The sequence below is a fragment of the Podarcis raffonei genome, chromosome 5, assembly GCF_027172205.1.
Source record: "Podarcis raffonei isolate rPodRaf1 chromosome 5, rPodRaf1.pri, whole genome shotgun sequence".
NCBI lineage: Eukaryota > Metazoa > Chordata > Lepidosauria > Squamata > Lacertidae > Podarcis > Podarcis raffonei.
The window spans coordinates 97,992,380-98,007,342 of record NC_070606.1 but is presented as its reverse complement, the minus strand read 5'-3'; the positions used below and the strand labels follow the sequence as shown (position 1 = coordinate 98,007,342).

General features: G+C 46.6%; 1 protein-coding gene across 8 annotated transcripts in view; it reads left to right on the top strand.

Annotated features, from left to right (window-relative positions):
* ARMC9 (armadillo repeat containing 9) overlaps positions 1-14,963 on the top strand; it is a 104,670-nt gene that overhangs the window by 35,848 nt on the left and 53,859 nt on the right. For all 8 annotated transcript variants that reach the window (XM_053390848.1, XM_053390846.1, XM_053390845.1 and 5 more), the window contains 5 exons: positions 452-542; positions 3,727-3,850; positions 7,124-7,263; positions 8,365-8,441; positions 11,223-11,297. In XM_053390848.1, coding sequence (XP_053246823.1) covers positions 452-542; positions 3,727-3,850; positions 7,124-7,263; positions 8,365-8,441; positions 11,223-11,297 — 507 coding nt within the window. The remainder of the gene's footprint in view (positions 1-451; positions 543-3,726; positions 3,851-7,123; positions 7,264-8,364; positions 8,442-11,222; positions 11,298-14,963) is intronic.

Here is a 14,963-nt window from a genome sequence, read left to right as displayed (position 1 = left end):
TGCAGCCCAGTTTCTTGTTCCTGCTTCCTGCCCTTTCCTCCTGATCCCTGCTGACGCCCTGCCCTTGGAAAACCCCACACGCCTTTGGACTGCTCTCCTGTGTCCTTGGATTTGCCTCACAGATACGGGAACCACCCTCTTTTAGATTGCCTCACTGGGCCTCACCCCAGCTTCTTCATTTCTGGGGTGCCCTGATATCTGACTGCTACCTTAACCCTCCTGAGTTTAGTCAGCCCCCTGTCCTAGGAATCTAGCTCCCTGCAAGCCAGCATCAGACGAGGGCGTGGCACCCATTTGCCTAATAATCAGCAGAGATGCCTCTCTTTGTGTATTGTACAACTCAGCTACTTGTGACGCAGTCTTTGCCAAGATATATATCTCATTGAGATATATCTATAGACAGATACAATTTCAAGACTCAAGCACTGAATTGTCTTTTTGTCTCCTGCAGAGAAGCGTGTTAATGCTAATACAGTCAAAGAGCGAGGTTGTCCGTCAATATACAGCCAGGCTTATCAATGCATTTGCTTCACTGGCTGAAGGTAAGAAGAGAACGGCTACCAAGGTAGCTGCTTTTCAACTCTGTCGGCTCGTAGTATTTACAGTGGTACCTCGGGTTAAGTACTTAATTCGTTCCAGAGGTCCGTTCTTAACCTGAAACTGCTCTTAACCTGAAGCACCACTTTAGCTAATGGGGCCTCCTGCTGTCGCCGCACCGCCGGAGCACAATTTCTGTTCTCATCCTGAAGCAAAGTTCTTAACCTGAAGCACTATTTCTGGGTTAGCAGAGTCTGTAACCTGAAGCGTATGTAACCTGAAGCATTTGTAACCTGAGGTACCACTGTATATGTAAGTGTCCTAATGGGTTGTGTCAGTGCTTAAGGTAAGGTAAATGACCCCCAGACGGTTAAGTCCAGTCAAAGGCGACTGTGGGACGTGACACTCATTTTGCTTCAGGCCGAGGGAGCCAGTGCTTAAGACCCAGTGCTGGCAAGGAAGTGGAACACACCAGTCAGTCTGAAGCTATCATAGAAACCCACCATATATTGCATCAGTCCACCAAGCTCAGTATTGTCTGCACCAGAGGTGGCTATCCTGCAGGCCTCTAGCTGTTGCTTGACTCTTACCCCAGCCAGCCAATAGGCAATGGTCAGGGGCGATGGGAGTTGCAGTCCATCAACATGTGGAGGGGCCACTGGTTAGCCATCCCAGTCTAGACTGACAAGCAGCAGTGCTCCAGGATCAGAGATGAGGACTTTCGCAGACATGGAATGGCATAGCACCCTCTGCACGCAGAGCATGCATACTTCCACCGAGGTGCAATGAAGAGGTGGTCCCTGTTAGTGATTAATTGCCCATATAGCAGGTCTTGGGAGCCAGACAGCAGGCAGGGGAGGGGATTGGCTTTCTTAAGCTCATGTGGTTTCCAGCCCAGGAGGAGACTTGGCTGTAATGCAGGCTCTCTCCTCCAATAAGTACCTGACTTGCAGGCCTGTTGGATGAGGCCTTTTATTATGTGGCAAACTCAGAGCGATTTTAGTATCGATAGAATTGTCACATTCACAATTATTTTCAGCATCCCTAAATTAATACTACTACTACTAATGATAAGGGACGCGGGTGGCGCTGTGGGTAAAACCTCAGTGCCTAGGACTTGCTGATCGTAAGGTCGGCGGTTCAAATCCCCGCGGCAGGGTGAGCTCCCGTCGTTCGGTCCCAGCTCCTGCCCACCTAGCAGTTCGAAAGCACCCCTAAGTGCAAGTAGATAAATAGCTACCACTTTATAGCGGGAAGGTAAACGGCGTTTCCGTGTGCAGCACTGGTGCTGGCTCGCCAGATGCAGCTTCGTCACGCTGGCCACGTGGCCCGGAAGTGTCTTCGGATGGCGCCGGCTCCCGGCCTCTTGAGCGAGATGAGCGCGCAACCCTAGAGTCGGACACGACTGGCCCGTACGGGCATGGGTACCTTTACCTTTTTTACTAATGATAATAGGTGGCTTCCAGCACAAACATAATAAAACGCCAGACATTAAGAACTTGCCTTCAGATGTCTTCTAAAAAGTTGTGTAGTTCTTTATCTCCTTGACATCTGATGGCTTCACTTTGTGCCCTTTATGCCTTTTTGTGGGAAACTGGCATAAAGCAGTGAAGGCACTCTGAGATGGCAGGACATAAGGACGGGCAGCCTGGTGTGATGCAGTGTGATGCAGAGATATGTGGCATCAAGGTCTGTGGCTGGACTGCGCTGTAGATCTAGCAGTTTGACGGAATGCCATTGCACGGGGCATCTGTCAGCCAGCATCTTGGATGAAACCATATACAGTGGTACCTCGTGTTACGTACCATCCTCCTTACGAATGCTTCGGGTTACATGCTCTGCTAACCCGTAAATAGATGCCCCTTGTTGCGAACTTTGCCTCAGGATGCGAGCGGAAGTCGCATTCTGGCGGCGCGGCAGCAACGGGAGGCACCATTAGTGAAAGCGCACCTCGTGTTATGAGCAGTTTCCGGTTACAAATGGACCTCCGGAACTGATTAAGTACGTAACACGAGGTACCACTGTATGTGCAGTATGGCTACTCAATGGCACAGCCGAGAGCAATCCAGGATTCTGCAGTGCATGTGCACACACGCATGCAGATCTTGGCTTGAGATTGGAGGAGAAGCTTAAGATTATAGGGCAGGGTGCTTGTGGGAAAAGAGTCAAAACAACGTTCATTGTTCTTGTGCCTGGAAGTTCATTGTGTGGAAGTTCATCATCTTTTGTCCCTATTGAGGGCTTGTTTAAAGTCCAGCTCCTTGGTGGGTACTCTAGAGGTGTATTGACTGCAGAAGAAGAACTGGAAAGCACATGAGGCAGTACTTTTATTGGGTCAAAGGGCATCCGGAAGTGCTGGAAGCAGGCTTTTAAATTGCACAAAACTTGTTTTCATCAGATGTAGGGTTTCCCATAAAACAGAGGGCAGGGAGGTGACGTTGGGTGCTGAGGCGGCTGTAAGGCCAATAGAAAGAGAATAAATGTTTAAAGAGAGATTCTTACGTTTGCCCAGGTACAGCTGATTTGCCGTTCTAAATTCTTTATTGCCTTTATATATGGGCTTTCTGTCAATTCAGCCGAGGCGCCTCACAGTTTTAAAAGGATGGTTTACCATTTAATATAGATCTTACGAAAGGGAAAGGGGGCAGTGAGGTTAGAGGGCAGTAATTAAATCTAAGCTCTGTGACCAATGAATGAAACAGTCCTGGGAGGGAAGGATCACATGGCAGCTGGCCTAGCCAGGTGGATGAAGTGGGGGCTCACTCTCCCAGCAATCCCTCGGATGCCACCTGGTGGGAATGGCTCCTAGTGGGGATGGTTATTAGACAGAAGGAGACGGATGACACGGTTCTAGCCAAGCCAGTGGAAGAGGCCCTGTAGCCTCACCTCTCCAATGCAACCAAGTGGAATGGCCAAGTGGAGGTGGGGGCAGTTCATAGAGAAGACTTGGTCCTAGCCAGGCCAATTGCTGTTCCACTTTTCCCTCTGATGCAGCCAAGGTTATCCTCAAGTTCTGGTTGTAGAAATGGTCAAGAAAGAGAAACAAGATCTAAAGGTGGAAACCCAGCAAGGGTTATATAAACAATTTGGGATGAATCTTGCAAGAATCGTTTAGAAACTGTATCTCAGGGGCCTGTTCCTTCCCCGAGATGCTCTCCTCTGTCTCATTCTTTGCCCTGTTTTATCCAGGCCGAATCTACCTTTCCCAGAATCCCCGGTTGCTCCGAATGCTGGAAGAAAGGCTGAAAGCTGAAGACAAGTATTCACTTACTCGAGAGAACGTCCTGGGGGCTTTGCAGAAACTCAGCCTCAGGTGATGAAAGCAGAGGGGCCCTGCTGGCGGCAGGAAAGGAAATGCAGGCTTGTTAGGTTGCATTCAGGGACGAAAGAAGGCCTGATTTTCATATAACTGTCATCAGAGCACTCCAGAGCTGATGACAGGAGCATCGCTTAGAGCTGGAGGAGGAAGGGAGCTCAGAGGGAGCTTGGTTGGCAAAGTGATTTGCCTTTTCCCGCATAATCATACTCAACTTACGCATCCCTTTATCTCATTTTAGTGATCATTGCGCATACTTTTTGATATTTATACAGACAGAACATTAAAACAAACCATATTGAGGAGAAATACGGAAGTGACCCATGCATCCGCATTACACACTTTGGGGAAAATGTATCTATAGATGCCAAACAATAGAGGATTGATTAAAGCAGTAGACTTATGAAATTAACCTTTTTTAAGCCTTAGAGCAGTCTTCCTCAACCTCGGCCCTCCAGGTGTTTTTAGCCTATAACTCCCATGATCCCTAGCTAGCAGGACCAGTGGTCATGGATGATGGGAATTGTAGTCTCAAAACATCTGGAGGGCCAAGTTTGAGGAAGCCTGCCTTAGAGAGAATCAGTGACATGATATCTAACAAAGAAATAAACATACTTGACTGAACTATTATCTGTCATTCTTAAATATAAAGTGATTATATGATGCAAATCTTATAATCCGGGGGGGGGGGGGCTGGATTTGTTATCTTTTGCACTGAAATGTAGTCCGTTCCACTGTTGAACGTATGTTACTGTCAGAAAGTTATTTCTGATGTTTGGTCGGAATCTCCTTTCTTGTAACTTGAATCCAACAGTTTGGGTCCCAGCCTCTGGAGCGGCAGAAAAAAGGCTTCTACATCTTCCATGTGACAGCCCTTTAGATCAGTTCCTCCTTGTTGTGAGGCCCAGGTCTAAGATAGAGGATTCCCTTGTTACTTCTTCCACCTTCTGGGAAATGAGCTAGACATGCAGGCCTTTTTGCAAGGGGCCTTCCGCAGCCTAGGAGTGGCCACTGAGAAGGCCCTGCTGTGTATAGTTGAGACAGTGGGGAGACCCAGCAGGGCCTTCATTCATTTATTGACTCCAAGAGCAGCTTCACACGGAAAGAGGCGGTCCTTAAGGTATCCTGGCAGTAGCAGAGGAAGGGGTGGGGTGCACCAGGCCGCACTTACCTTGGGGGCGGCACACCAGACCCAAAGGTGCAGCACCTTCCAGCCCCACACCTATTGCCTCCCCCTCAGCTGTCCCAAAAAGGCAGCGCGGGGCTGGCATCTGCCCTCTAGATGGAGGACTCCTGGGAGGGACGCAGCTTCGGTGGCACACCCCGCACCCAGAATGTCCCACCCTGTGGAGTGGCGCTTGCGGGCACCCATCCCTGGTGCCACTGGGACTCCCTGCGCCACTGTATCCTGGTCCCAGACTGTTTGGGGCACTGTGAATCGGATTTGAAAGCTGATTCTGAGCCAGCGTAGCTGAAACATCACTAGGGTGACAATTGTCAAGGGAGGGGGCCGCTTTCCTGAGTCCTCCCTCCAAGCTACTAATCAGTCACACACAGGCACCAAAAGGGTTACCAGGCTTTATTGGCTGGCGCCAGCTACAGAACATCAAACAGCAAGTCTAAAACACGGTGTTTTCTCTCCCTTCCCTGGCAGGTAGTAGTAGTAGTAGTAGTAGTAGTAGTAATAATAATAATAATAATAATAATAATAATAATAATAATAATAATAATAATAATTTATTATTTATACCCTGCCCATCTGGCTGAGTCTCCCTAGCCACTCTGGGTGGCTCCCAATCAAATGTTAAAAACAGTACAGCAAAGATTTGTAGGGGCTGGGGAATGCTGGCAACCAGCCAGACCCATCGCATGTTCCCACTTTGGGGACTAATTGTTACCACCTGCCTGACCCCCCCCCAAGCGATACTTGCTTACAGGATCACTACTTCATGGCAATAACGATCCGACTGCCTTCTTCCTTGACTGCTGTGTCTGTGGCAGCTGAAGCTTCCAATCTTTTTGAAAAGCAGCCGGGGCACAAATGTTTGTATCCAACTTTGGAATCATTGTGTTTGAATGTTTCTCAGCTGCCTCCTCCATTTGTTGGGGGGAGGGTATGTTAGGACAGGTGCATTCAGATTACAGTATTTTTTCGCTCTATAAGACACACTTTTTCCCTCCTAAAAAGTAAGGGGGAATGTGTGTGCGTCTTATGGAGCGAATGCAGGCTGCACAGCTATCCCAGAAGCCAGAACAGCAAGAGGGATCGCTGTGCAGCGATCCCTCTTGCTGTTCTGACTTTGCTTCACTGGAGAGGCGCTGCGCAGCTTTCCTTCTCTGTGCAGCGCCTCTTCAGTGCTGAAGAGGCGCCGTGCAGAGAGGGAGAGCTGCGCAGCACCCCTTCAGCGAAATGGCAGGAGAAACTGAGCCCCTTCCATTTCTCCTCCCGCTTTGCTGGAGAGGCGCTGTGCAGAGAGCGAGAGAATATTTTTTTCCTTGTTCTCCTCTTCTAAAACCAGGTGCGTCTTATGGTCGGGTGCATCTTATAGAGCAAAAAATAAGGTACATTGAGTTTTGAGTAATTGGAAAGAGTGTCCACTGGTGGCACCTTACGCCAAGCAGAGTAAGCTGGGTGAGGAAAGAGTTAAATAAGCCAAGGGCCTGTCTGGAGAAAGGAGAAAATAGGCCCCAGCCGTATCAGCTGCCGCAGTAACCATAAATACATCCCTTCACTAGCTCTTTTTATGGGTCGTGGTTTATTTTAGCATTTGAAGAAAGGGGTGAGAGCGACAGAGGCATAAAGAAGGGAGTGAAACATTAACTGCCTTGCTATCGGGACTATTTATGGCTTCGCAGCTTAAAAACAGAAAAAAAGCCCCAACTTTCCTTCTGGGTTCCTTCTTCTCACCCTGATAACTGATTTAGGGCTATTTCATGGGACCACTTTGTACGCAGTTTAAGACATCATGAGCCGGCTTTTCCTGCAGTTAGCATGCGGAGCAGTCTTGTGAAATGCTTCACTGTGCGATGGGATCACAATGTGCCACAAATTAGTTATTCCAGGAGATTGTATCTTGCAAATTTTCTCATTGGATGCAAGCTAAGTGGAGGTGGTGGATTTCAAGTGGCAGATTTTTGAATGTTAAGAGGAGCCCCGCAGGATCGGGTCAGAGGCCCATCTACCTCAGCATCCTGTTCTCACAGAGATTATTAATTGATTATTAATAATAATCAACAAGCAAATGTTTGTCACTGTCTTTGAATTCCCAGGCGGGCTCTGCAGTCGACTATGATCAAAGATGGGCTTATCCTGTGGTTGGTGGATGCACTAAAAGATACAGACAGCATGTCAGATTATACTTTGGCCTACTCCGTAGCCTTACTCATGAACCTCTGCCTTCGGAGCTCAGGTATCTTTCAGTTCGTGTAAGGAAATATTATGTGCAGCGGGGATGGGAGACCTTTTTTTTAGCCTGGGGACTGCATTTCCCCATGGTGAGCTTTCTGGGGTGTGGTGGGGCACATCCCAGTGGTGAGGGGGTCCAGAGGCAGGAATCTGTGGGGCAAAGGCCTTTCAATCACACCAATGTCAAAGGTAGCCTAATAGGACTTGGGTTAGTTTGCTCAGATGTCTGTTGTGAATTGGTTTAGAAACACAGTGCGGATAAAATGGCATGTGTATTATCCAAATTGGATCAGGTAAGCAGAGAGTGGGAAAGACTCAACCCTAGACAATGCTGACCTAGTGCCAGCACAATGGATTTTGCTGCCTGAAGCAAATTGCAGTCCTTCTCCCGGTTCCTAATAACATCCAACCTCTTTGGCACCTGAGGCAGAAAACCCCACAAGCACCTCCCACCCTCCCTGGTGCCTTCTACTGAGGCAGACCATCAGCACATCCAACTCAGTAGCCTTTACTTCTGTGGCAGCCAAAATGATGTCTTCCAGGTCTTCCTGCAGGTATCTGGTAGCCCACTGTGAGAGCAGGATGCTAGGCTAGATGGGTAATAATACCCCACCCATTTATACCCCACCCATCTGGCTGGGCTTCCCCAGCCACTCTGGGCAGCTTCCAACAAAATATTAAAATACAGTAATGTATTTAGCTTCCCTAAACAGGGCTGCCTTCAGATGTCTTGTAAAAGTCTGATAGTTGTTGTTCTCTTTGACATCTGGTGGGAGGGCGTTCCACAGGGCCAGTGCCACCACCGAGAAGGCCCTCTGCCTGGTTCCCTGCAACTTGGCCTGATCCAGCAGGCTCTTCTTGGTCTAAATCTCAAAAATCCCAAAGGTTGTGTCGTTAATTCTTCTTCTTCTTCTTCTTCTTCTTCTTCTTCTATAGTTATTTATACCTCCCATTTTTCCCTGACAAGGACTCAAGGCAGTTAAGATCTAGAAGGGTAGCCCAGGTCATATTAATGGGTCTGGGGAAACTCAAAATGCCATCTTCTCCTTCTATGGAATGCTTTTGACTCGATGGAATTTTGTTTCTGTGTTTTGAACCTCCACAGGGAAGAAAATGTGTGTGAACATTGCAAACGAGGTACTCAAAGTTCTCTCAGATCTCCTTGGCCACGAGAACCACGAGGTAATTTTATAGCTAATACTTGCAGGTATAAAGAAGGAAGGTAAAAAAGGTAAAGGTACCCCTGCCCGTACGGGCCAGTCTTGACAGACTCTAGGGTTGTGCGCCCATCTCACTCAAGAGGCCGGGGGCCAGCGCTGTCCAGAGACACTTCCGGGTCACGTGGCCAGCGTGACATCGCTGCTCTGGCGAGCCAGAGCCGCACACGGAAACGCCGTTTACCTTCCCGCTAGTAAGCGGTCCCTATTTATCTACTTGCACCCGGGAGTGCTTTCGAACTGCTAGGTTGGCAGGCGCTGGGACCGAACAACGGGAGCGCACCCCGCCGCGGGGATTCGAACCGCCGACCTTTCGATCGGCAAGCCCTAGGCGCTGAGGCTTTTACCCACAGCGCCACCCGCGAAGGAGGCAAAGATAAGGAAGGAATAAGGAAAGCAAATAAGGAGGCAAAGATAAGGAAGGATAAGAAGGAAGGAGGCAAAGATAAAACACTTTTAGAAATCAAAACAGAACATCTTCTATTTATTGCAAATAAAAACCTGGGTGTGTGACTGTTTCTGAAAATACCTTGGTGACGAATTGAAGTTCTTCATCTTGGGAAATTATCTGGATTCTGCAAAGGCGCTCTTCTTCCCTCCACCCTCTTTTTAGAATTCTCAAAGGGTAACAGAAAAAGTAAGAAATGTCAGACAGCTGTATCATTCTTACCAAGCCCATTTGGATTCCAGACTGCCAGTTCCTGGAATTATCTTCAAAGTATCTCTCTGACCCTGAGTCACAACGCTCTGTGTCATGCGGGCCTCTTGCAGAAACGCACATGTTGCTCTCACGATTCCAGATCTCAGCTTCTGGAGATGTCAGGACACAGAGCCACCGGCTTCTGTGGCTTTGGAGGGCAATTTGCAAACTGAAAGTATTGCATTAATAGCAGCAGCGCCTTGGTGGCAGCGGCTGATGGGAACTGCAGTCCAAAACAGCTGGCGGTCTCCGGTTTGGAGAAGGTTGCCTTTGTACCTGGAACTGTACGACTGGAGAACTCTTGTGGAGCAAAGAATTCCACAGCCTGGGTTCAGTGGTGGAAAACTGTCTCCTCCCTTCCTGTCGACCACACTTTAGACCAGTGGTGGCCAAACTTGGCCCTCCAGCTGTTTTGGGACTACAGTTCCCATCATCCCTGGCCACTGGTCCTGTTAGCTAGGGATGATGGGAGTTGTAGTCCAACAACTGCTTGAAGGCCAAGTTTGGCCACCACTGCTTTAGATGGCGGCAGGACATGCAGAAGGGCCTCCCCACCTAACTTTAGTGCAGTGGTTCTCAAAGGGTGTGCTGCACCACACTGGTTTGGCAGGAGAAGATGGCGGGAAGATTCAAGGGCAATCAAAGAAAAAATTGATCATTTCAATGACGTATAGTATAGTATCCACGCCTCTCTTCATGAGCATTGGGTATTCTTTTGCAGTTTTCCAGGACATACTGTTGTGAACAGGTACTTTCAACTTTGACAAATGTGAAAGATCACAAAAAAGGGCTCTCTGTGTTGATGAGATGAGAATTTGTTTGTCTCAAATTAGACCTGATGTATAAATGAGATTTCCCAGCAAAAGCAAGCTCACACCTTCCATTGCGTTTGTGTACATACTTAAGGTGCATACTGTATGTAAGATGCTCGTTTATAATTATACTTTGAGAATAATTCCTGTTCTTATGTAGCTGCATTGTTTTAAACTTTCTGGATGTCCTGTGATCATATTATAAAATAGTTGTGTTCTGTGTTATAAATGAAGCACTGCTACCGGGTGTTTCTTTTTGTTTCCCAATATATTTCTTTATCAATAAAAAAACTGGGTGTAGCACAAGCAATTTTTTTCTGAAAGTGTGGCCCATAGAAGAAAGTTTGAGAACCACCGCCTTAGTGAATGACAAGGGTCAGGTGGTAGTGACAGTCTTTTAAGCATCCTGGTCACAAACCATTTAGGACTTTGTAGATAAATCAGTTCAATTGCAGCAAGAAACGTGATTATTTTTTATTGCTGTGTTTATATGGTGTGTTCACTTTTTATTTAAACGGCTTTGAGAACACTTGTGTGGAACATCTCAGGACTACAATGGATAGTGTTTCGTATTCAAAGGGTTTCAAATTCTTATCTTATTCTTTGTATTCTGATCTTATACATCTTTGCAAGGTAGGTCAGGCTTAATCCCTCCAAATTGCACCCTGGGGATAGGGACTCAGAGAGGTTGGCTTGCCTAAGGTCTCCAATTGAGTTAATGGTGGAAGTGAAATACCGTATTTTTCGCTCTATAAGACGCACCCGACCATAAGACGCACCTAGTTTTTAGAGGAGGAAAACAAGAAAAAAAACATTCTGAATCAAATGTTGTTGAAGAGGCTTTGCGCGGCTATCCCTGAAGCCAGAACAGCAAGAGGGATTGCTGCGCAGCAATCCCTCTTGCAGTTCTGGCTTCAGCAAAAGCAACGCAGCCTGCATTCGCTCCATAAGACGCGCACACATTTCCCCTTACTTTTTAGGAGGGGAAAAAGTGCGTCTTATAGAGCGAAAAATACGGTGTGACCTGGGGATTTCCTGGCTTGTACATTGCACTTTTAGCCATAATACTACATGGTGAGTTAAGGAGGAACAAGTGAAGGTCCAGGGCAGCTTGGAAAGGCATTGCTGAAGATGTGGTTCTTGAGGGAAGGTGGGACAGAAGAGGGAGAGGATGAGCATTAGGCAGTGTCTCAGATGGTGGGAAATGGGCTTATACATTGCTTTTCATTTGCAGATTCATCCGTACGTGAATGGGGCACTTTACAGCATCCTCGCTATTCCATCCATACGAGAAGAAGCTCGAGCAATGGTGAGAGAGCCTGGGCTGCTGTTTATTTGCTCTAAACAAAGCAAGGGGCTAAGTCAGCAGCAGTGAATGAGAGAAAGCTAGGATTTCCTAATAATTGCCTCACTTTTGATTGCAATACTTCACTTTTAAGTTGTATTTTTTCCTTTCTTGAAAAGGCCTCATGCCTCAATGGGATACTTGGTTTCTGAAGGAGATCTCAGCCCCCTCCTTCGTGGGTGTGCTGACAGAATGATACTATGCCCCCAGTAGCATGGATGCTGTTTCCCCTTGATGTGATCCCATGCTACTTTTTAAGGGAAATTCAATTTACCTCCATGGTAATTTCCAGAGCAACTACTTGGTTAATCCACACATTCTGTATTAAGGTCTCCCTTAATGGGAACCCATTCCCAGTGAGTTAGCTATGCTTACTACGAATCTGTCCTTTCACTTACTCCAAATCCCAGAGCTCTCCACCTTGTCCCTTTAACATTCAGAATATCTCTGATGGGTAAGATCGAAGGCCCATCCAGTCCAACAATCTTTTCTCATGCTGGACATCAAGATGCCTGTGGGAATTTGTTTCCTTCATTGCTCAGAACTGCAAGTGGACCATCTATTGATAATTAACAGCTTTGTTTGAACTATGTTTACCCAGCAGGGAGTACCTTTGACTTGATTGTCACTGGGTTTTTCTTCTAAGTATGTGCACATCAGATTGCAACCAAAATAAAGCACATCTTCGGGGGGGGGGAATGGTCCCACCCTCCAGGTATATGGGCCTTCCCAGGGATGGTAGTTCTTTCAGTACTGTTGTAAATAAAAATATACCCTTTTCCCTTATGGGGTATCCAAGAGCCCATATAGAGTCCTTACATAGGTTCCCTATTGGTAGGAGAAAATAACAGAGGCCAACCAGAGAATATTGAGAAGCAAAGCAGCTAGTAAGCTTGATCTTTATTGATCTGTTGCAACAGGGTGCTCCCCTCACATGCAGGAAAGGAGGAGGACCCACAAAAATGGCATGCAAGGCCTTATAAAGACTTTGAAATTCCCATCCTGTAGATCAAGACCACCCCCAGAAACATCATACATACATCACACAAGGGGTGTAACCTAAGACCACCCCTCAGATACATCACACCTACATCACAGAAATTTTAATATTGTTTTTCTCCTGTTGTTATTTATCTCCTGTCTAGCAGGTTACTTGATTGGATTTCCTGAGGAACCTGACCAATCTTTTGTAATGATAAGGCTCACACCCTTATTCAAACACAGACATACCCTTGAGACAGGATTTGTGAAGGAAAAGACAATGGGGAGGCTTTTCCATTTTGACCTTGCAGAGAAAACTTTTGGTCAGTTTAGGAATCAAAATGGTTCCAGGTTGGTCTTCCTGTGCTGATCTATGTATGTACGGTTACGAACATTACCATATATCTAAGACCATAAAATTCCTATCACAGTACAGTGGTACCTCAGGTTAAGTACTTTATTCGTTCTGGAGGTTCGTTCTTAACCTGAAACTGTTCTTAACCTGAAGCACCACTTTAGCTAGTGGGGCCTCCCGCTGCTGCCGCGCAATATCTGTTCTCATCCTGAAGTAAAGTTCTTAACCTGCGATAATATTTCTCATTATCTCTTAACCTGAGATAATATTATAATATTATAATATTTCTGGGTTAGCAGAGTCTGTAACCTGAAGCATATGTAACCTGAAGCGTATGTAACCCGAGATACCACTGTAAATGCATAGCAAAATGACAACGCAAGCACACCTGAGTTGGCATTCTGTTTCTCTCTCGCCTTTTTCTGAACACAAGCCATGAACTCAAAGCCTGAGGCCAGCAGTGTTGATCTTCCATGTTCTGGTGCTCTATCCACTTAGGATCTGAGCGTGTTGCCAGCAGCTGCAGTGTTGCTGAGTGGGCTTGGGCCAAGGCTGAGTTTTGCCAGCTGCTTCCTAAGTAACATTTGCAAGGTCACAGAATGGTGTAGGCTGAATCAGTTCCATCCCTTGCAAGAAGTTATCTGTGTTAAATTAGGGCTTTAATGGAACCGCAGGGCATTGTGAAAGAGGCAGTACGCTATCCTTGTAAGTTGGTCTTGCTGAATGGGAAGAGGTGATGAATTGCCTTCTGCAGAAATGTTTTAGTGGGAGATAACAATACACCACAACTAAACAGCCCAACAAAAGCTGGTATCTGTTCTGATTTGCGCTAGCTCTCACTCTGGGTCTGTGCCATTATGTGAAATCCATTTTAAGTGTAAGCCTGATGGATGTTTGTGTTCTTGCCTGTGATTCTTATCTTATCTCCCCTAGCCTATTCTAAAAAGCTATCTGTGAACACACTGCAGCAGGGTTTTTAAATTGGTGGATCAAATGGCTTTGTTTTTAAATTGCTACTCACCATCAACTCATCCTGTATCACTTGAGAAGGAAAGATGGAAGAATCTCCCCAGGAGAAGCTTTGATGTTCTTAACTTAGAAGAGAATCTTATTATTGGCTTGGCAACTTCTAATAGGCAAAAAATGCAAGCAGACATGTTTGGATTTTTCCTCCCTAATGGACAATTGGGATGTTGTTGTTGTTTAGTTGTTTAGTCGTGTCCACCTCTTCGTGACCCCCTGGACCAGAGCACGCCAGGCACTCCTGTCTTCCACTGCCTCCCACAGATTGGTCAAATTCATGTTCGTAGCTTCGAGAACACTGTCCAACCATCTTGTCCCCTTCTCCTTGTGCCCTCCATCTTTCCCAGCAGCAGGGTCTTTTCCAGGGAGTCTTCTCTTCTCATGAGGTGGCCAAAGTCTTGGAGCCTCAGCTTCAGGATCTGTCCTTCCAGTGAGCACTCAGGGCTGATTTCCTTCAGAATGGATCGGTTTGATCTTCTTGCAGTCCATGGGACTCTCAAGAGTCTCCTCCAGCACCATAATTCAAAAGCATCAATTCTTCGGCGATCAGCCTTCTTTATGGTCCAGCTCTCACTTCCATACATCACTACTGGAAAACCATAGCTTTAACTATACGGACCTTTATTGGCAATGCGATGTCTCTGATTTTTAAGATGCTGTCTAGGTTTGTCATTGCTTTTCTCCCAAGAAGCAGGCGTCTTTTAATTTTGTGACTGCTGTCACCATCTGCAGTGATCATGGAGCCCAGCCTTTCGCATGATGCATATAAGTTTAATAAACAGGGAGACAATATACAGCCTTGTCGTACTCGTTTCCCAATTTTGAACCAACCAGTTGTTCCATATCCAGTTCTAACTGTAGCTTCTTGTCCCACATAGAGATTTCTCAGGAGACAGATGAGGTGATCAGGCACTCCCATTTCTTTAAGAACTTGCCATAGTTTGCTGTGGTCGACACAGTCAAAGGCTTTTGCATAGTCAATGAAGCAGAAGTAGATGTCTTTCTGGAACTCTCTAGGTTTCTCCATAATCCAGCGCATGTTTGCAATTTTGTCTGTGGTTCCTCTGCCCCTTCGAAATCCAGCTTGCACTTCTGGGAGTTCTTGGTCCACATATTGCTTGAGCCTGCCTTGTAGAATTTTAAGCATAACCTTGCTAGCGTGTGAAATGAGTGCAATTGTGCACTAGTTGGAGCATTCTTTGGCACTGCCCTTCTTTGGGATTGGAATGTAGACTGATCTTCTCCAATCCTCTGGCCACTGCTGAGTTTTC